The following is a 6,252-nucleotide window of genomic DNA, read 5'->3' on the forward strand; positions in this document are numbered from 1 at the left end:
CTATTTCTCCCCTAACTCACCCACTCCCCTGCCAAAAACAATCCTTAAGATATAATCTCTATTCCTGCCTTTTGCAAATGAGAATAACAAGCTAAAAATACTATTCTGTTGGTAAAAATGAGGAGTCACTGGACAAATGGATTTGAAAAACATCTTCACCTCCTTGCTACAGTATGTGTGCTTGGACGCTAGCACCCGGTTCAGTCCCCTTGTTGTTCTCCTTTTACAGCATCCTGTTGTCCGCAGTGCCCTGTTTTGCCTGGAGTCAGCCTGGAAGTCAGCAAAGGAAGGCGCCCACGGCAGCCATGTGTACACTAAGGCACTGCTGGCCTACGCGTTTGCCCTGGCAGGGAACCAGGACAGGAGGAAAGAGATACTGGAATCACTTGAAGATGAAGCTGTGAAAGAAGGTAAGAGCACATGTATCCGTATTATGAATCACAATGCAAAATTTCCCTGTTCTTATCTTTGTGGCCCCGCCCCCTCCCTTCCATATCATATTTTTTTATAAAATCTAGGATTTCTTAATAAAATCAAACATCAAAATATAGGAAGGGGTAGGTGTAGTGCTAAGAAGCTCAGCCTTTGGAGACTAGCTCCGAAGCACGCTACCTAGTTAATCATAGGCAAGACATTCTTTTTGTCTGTACTGCAACTTCATAATCAGTAAAATGAGGATTATAATAGTATTTACCTCATACTGATGATCTAGTAAATAATTTACTAAATACAAAACACTTAGTGTAGTGTATGGCACATAGTAAACACTATAAAAAATACCAGCTATTTTTACCAAAACATCAGTTCCTAATATATAGTGAACCCACACTTGGAGCATTGTATCATCTTAAACATAGGGAAAGATTAAAGGAAGTAACCCCAGAAATAAGATCTGATGTTTTAATCTCATCTCACAAGATTAATAATGTTGATCAACCTATTCACACTCACACAACACCTCTATATCTATCATGATCCTTATGGGGGCTCTAAGAAATAGGAAACAAAATGCAGATGATAAGATGTCCAATAAAATACATTCTTCCTTTCTCATTTAAACATGTCCCTGAATATTTTAAATATATTGGAAAACATTTCAGATATACAAAAAGATATGGGTAATAATTAGAAAACACCTGTTTAACTCCCTTCTAGCCTAAGAAATAAAGTATTAGCGACACAGGAAAAAAATCCCATTTACCTCTTCCACCTACACAGATAATCATTAGCCTGAATTTGTCATTATAATTTCCATGGATGCCTTTAAATTTTTATTGTGTATGTGCTCCTAAATACTGCTCATAATTTTTACAGTTTTTTCTCTTTAGATATCCATTATCACATTTTTGGGTATTTCCACAGCTTGGATTTTTGTGTTTGTTGCCTCTTATTTTTTAAGTTCAACATGACATTCCTGAGAGTAAGCATAGGTGTGCCGGTAACTTTAGTTCTCTAATTTTCACCTCTGCAGAAAATCCTATCACATATAATTAGGTCATAATGTGCATATCAAGTTTCTCCTCATGGACCTTTTCTTGTTATCTTTTGCTCTCACAAACAGTGCTGCCATGAATACTCCTGTCCCTGTCTTCTTGTGCATGAGTTTCCCCAAGTTACACGTTGAGAAGGGCAATGGCTGATAATACACTAAGCATATCTTTGCCTTTGCTGAATATTGTAAATTATGCTCCAAAGAGATGGATTCCCAGGCAGTGTATACTGTTCCCATTACCTAACGCACATGTTGACTTTTGGTGTTTTAAGAATTCCTGTAATATTTTTTCAGTCTAATGGGCGTGAACTCCCTTATGTGGTCTGAGATCCTAACAAGAAACCTTTAAGGACAGAAAATTTAATACATTCTAGCTAAGGTCTGGGTAACATGGGAAATAGGAAGTAGGTACCCTCAGTGAGAGCCCTGGCAGAGCCATTTCTTTATCCCACTAACCCAACTGTAGTAAAGATTTGAAAACACAGATGCCTGTAGGCTTCTACCTCTAGCAACATTACCTGCCTTAACTTTATGTGTTGAAGCACCTGAGCTCAGGTTTACCTATAAGAAAAAGCATCTCTATAAGGTTTAAAAGATTACAATTAAAATGCAACCCCCACTTCACCTCTAGCTTGGATTCCTTCACCTTCAATTAAAGACTAATATTTAGGAACTTGTAAAAATCTTTTTTCTCACACCCAGATAATTCTATCCACTGGACACGACCTCAGAAACCCAGGGTACCTGAAGGATACCAACCCCCAGCGCCATACCAACCCCCGGCGCCCTCTGCCGAGGTGGAGATGACCGCCTATGTGCTCCTGGCTCACCTCACAGCCCAGCCAGCCCCGACCCCAGAGGAGCTGACTTCCGCAGCGCGCATCGTGAAGTGGGTCACAAAGCAGCAGAATTCCCAAGGCGGCTTCTCCTCCACCCAGGTGGGTGACTCTCAGAAACGTTTACTTCACCTTCAAGCAGCAGAATTTTTAAGTCAACTATGAACACGTAGAAGAACAAAAAGAGTAGTTGACAATAACTTGAAAAGTTATTAGTATACAGGTGTGATGAGAAATAAGTCAACAGAGGATGGGAAAAAAAAAATGCTCATCACAGTGTCCTATCCTCTTTAACAACTCTACCTCCTTAAAGGAGTAGTAGGAATTTCCATAGATTTATTGAAAGGAACAACTAATGTTTAATTGTTTGATCAGTCTTACGTGCCTAGATCTGGTTATCTGATAACCACTTTGAAGATAACAATATGTAATACAACAACCATTATTAATTTACTATCACTTTGTTTTGAAATTCTGTATCATTTTCATTGTTTTTATGTTGTTTTGTTTATGTCTTTGTTTTTGTTATTTTGTTTTTGTTCTTTTCTCTTTAAAATAAAAAAAAATAAACAAAAGTAGTAGGATGTCAGCAGAATGAAAAAGAGAGAAAAACATGTCCCATCATCCTTCCAGAAGTTTTAATGATCTCATCATATTCAAACTATTCTCAGAAGCTCAAAATCCAACAATCTCCCCTGGCAAATCTCTCCTTTCTTAATATTCTTAATTCTCAAGTGTTCCCACCAAACTTATACACAAATATGTGTTCACTAAGAGAATAAAGAGTTGTCTTTATTCATCCAACAACAGAAGCCTAGCTGTAAAATCAGTTATCTATGCAATTTGTTAATATGTACCCAATGGGAAGTTCTGTCCTCAGAGAATGTAGCTGTTAGCCTACTTACTCCAAAAGAGAGAATATGACAAAATGGCACCTTATCCTTTTCCAGTTGTATTTCATCTCTTATTTTTCCATGTAAGTGAAAAAAACAAATCATTTTGTTAAAAACAGTTCTCATTAATTCCTAGAAATCTGTTACTTGAAAGATATCATTCGTGGTCTGGGGATATACCTCAGTGGCACAGCACCTGCCTGGCAAGCACAAGGTCCTGAGTTTGATTCCTGGTACCAAAAAAAAAAAAAAAAAAAAATGAAGATATCATTCAGGCTGACTCTCAAGGGATAGTAAGGCTATGGCTCAGGAAGGTGGAACCAGGGGGCACCAAAATTTCTCCAATAGAAAGGGAGTATATAAAAGAATGTCATTAAATCAAGAAGGTAATCATCCTAATCATGTGTTATTTCCTTTGGAGAAACTGAGGCATGACCCTGATAGGGCTATGACAAACCTTGGATTCTCTCAGAACACTGACCTCAGCAGAGTAAGATGTATTTGGGGAGAGGGCGGATTGCACTTGATGATGGCATCTTGACCACCATTGCAGAGAAAGACATCATAGGCAAATAGCTGATACCACATATTTTTTACATTCCATATCCCACATTAAAGAAAAAAGGATAAGTTTTCTGATTAAATAAATTTCTAAGGTGTACAATCCAAGGTATATATACTTCCATTGTTCTTCTGTCATCTATCTAAAGATTATGGTCAATCTTGAATTTAGAACCCAAATATTTAAGTAATGAGAGAACTGGGATATTGAAGTCCCTTTATAGTAGTTAGCATGGGACTTTGAAAAATACCTGTCCTTGATCTTATATGTATTAGTCCATGTTTCATGACTATAACAAAAATACCGGAGACAGCTAACTTTATAAAGAAAATTGGTTTATTTAGCTCATAGTTTTAGATCCTGAATGTCTAAACAGCAGATCCCAGGCTCTGGTGATCCCCTTAAGGCTGCATAACGTGATGGCAGATAGCAAAGGCAAGAGCACATGTGGAAAAGATCCCAACTCCAAGCAGGAAGCCATAGAGCTCAGTAGGGTCACTCTTGCTCCTTTTACAGCAACCCTTTTACAAGAACTATTTCAATCCCTTCCAACAGCAGTCTCCTCAGTGACTTATGGATCTCCCATGAGGCTCTATCTTTTAAAGGTCCCACCGTCTTCCAGGAGCACCACCATGGCAGCCAAACCCCCAACACATGGACGGTGGAGGGACAAACCCCTTCCAAACATAGCAGCACCTAAGCTGGTTCTCTCCTCTCTTCCAGGACACTGTGGTAGCTCTCTATGCTTTGTCCAAATATGGAGCAGCTACTTTTACGAGAACTAGGGACACTTCAGATGTGACCATCCAGTCTTCAAACACATTTTCCACCAAATTCCAAGTGGACCACAACAACCGCCTATTACTACAGCAGGCGTCATTGCCAACCGTGCCTGGGGAATACAGCATGACAGTGAAAGGGCATGTGTGTGTCTACCTCCAGGTGAGGATCTACAATAGCTGTTCTCACTGAAAAGTCCTGACTTGGCAAACAACAGGGCAAATCAGAGAAAGAGCTGAGGAAGTTGAGAGAAATTCCAGAGGAAAAGAAACTTCATTTTTGTCTTTAATGTTTTGTAGACATCCTTGAAGTACAATGTTCTCCCAAAAGGCGAGTTCCCATTTGCTTTGAAGGTGCAGACTCTGCCTCAAGCCTGTGATGGACCCAAAGCCCACACCAGCTTCCAGATCTCACTGAATGTCAGGTAAGACCTTCAGACTGCATCACCTAATTCTCATCCTCTTATTGGAGGAGTTAGAGAAATGGGACAGTATATATTTATGCAGCATTTATTTAAGAAGCAATGTATTCTTTTAAGTTGACACAATAGAATTCTCAGTGACAGGGTTCACCCTGTCCATCTCCTGCTTGCATGACCTATTAATTTCCAACCTCATCATTTAAAGGTTAGTGCCTCCCCTCAATAATAACTAAAGAATATTACCCCTGGCCTATGACTTGAAAGATTGTCTAATGTAATACAATATTATTCTTTGATTATTCAGAACATAGAGAACTCTTCAAAAGCTTAAATAGAAGGAAGTAATATTCTTACTGACAATAAGTAGATCTCAGGTTACACACAATATAATCAAGTTTGGAGAAAAATGTATGTATATACAGGAATATTTAGATAGCTATAAGCCTTACAAAAAGGTACCTCTCCACATAAAGTCCATTATTTGGTTGGGGTGTTATTTGGGAAAAAAATCAAAATGAAGTATGTATGATAAATAACTGGCCTAGATGAAGAGCCTCACATTCATGTATCACTAGTAGAGACCTCTTAGCATGCAGGTCCTTGGAGAGCACGCACTTGAAATTCTGATTCTGCAGGTCCAGAGTAGGATTGGTATAGAGTAGGATTGGTCTCTGTGGCTTCATAGGCTCTGTACAAATTCAAATACACCACCAGTTTTCTGAACCACTGGGGTAAGATATCTGGGAAGACTTATTTGTACTTTGTAGAGCTATTGAGTACTTCATATGAACACAGAAAATGAGAATATTTAATAACACACAAAAAAAACTCCTTCCTTTCCTGGATCTGCAGTTACACTGGGAGCCGTCCTGTCTCCAACATGGCAATTGTTGATGTGAAGATGGTATCTGGCTTCATCCCCCTGAAGCCAACAGTGAAAAAGGTAGGTTTGTTACACGTGCAGGGTGACCTGTTTTTATCTAAAGTATTATGTAGCCTCAGATGTCTTACTTGCTTTTCTCATTGCTGGGACAAAATACCCATCACCTACAAGTTAAAGCAGGAAAGGTTTTGTCTTGGTTACTTTTTTGTTGTTGTTGGGACAAAATATCTGGTGCCCAAAATTAAGGAAGGAAAAGTTTATTTTGCTTATAGTTTGTAGAGGTTTTAATTTATACTTGGCAGATTACAAGGCAGAGTGGCACACGGCAGAGGGCTACCACTCATGGCGACAGAACACAGCAAAGCAACAACACACACAAGGGAGG

The 6,252-nt window shown here is 39.0% G+C and overlaps 1 protein-coding gene across 1 annotated transcript in view; it reads left to right on the forward strand.

Moving 5' to 3' along the window:
- LOC102021956 (alpha-2-macroglobulin) overlaps window positions 1-6,252 on the forward strand; it is a 42,910-nt gene that overhangs the window by 30,746 nt on the left and 5,912 nt on the right. The window contains exons 28-32 of the mRNA XM_005378889.2: window positions 230-410; window positions 2,195-2,430; window positions 4,507-4,725; window positions 4,863-4,987; window positions 5,837-5,927. Of these exons, the coding sequence (XP_005378946.1) occupies window positions 230-410; window positions 2,195-2,430; window positions 4,507-4,725; window positions 4,863-4,987; window positions 5,837-5,927 (852 nt within the window). The remainder of the gene's footprint in view (window positions 1-229; window positions 411-2,194; window positions 2,431-4,506; window positions 4,726-4,862; window positions 4,988-5,836; window positions 5,928-6,252) is intronic.

This window comes from Chinchilla lanigera, unplaced genomic scaffold, assembly GCF_000276665.1.
Source record: "Chinchilla lanigera isolate Chin_1 unplaced genomic scaffold, ChiLan1.0 scaffold00012, whole genome shotgun sequence".
Classification (NCBI taxonomy): Eukaryota; Metazoa; Chordata; class Mammalia; order Rodentia; family Chinchillidae; genus Chinchilla; species Chinchilla lanigera.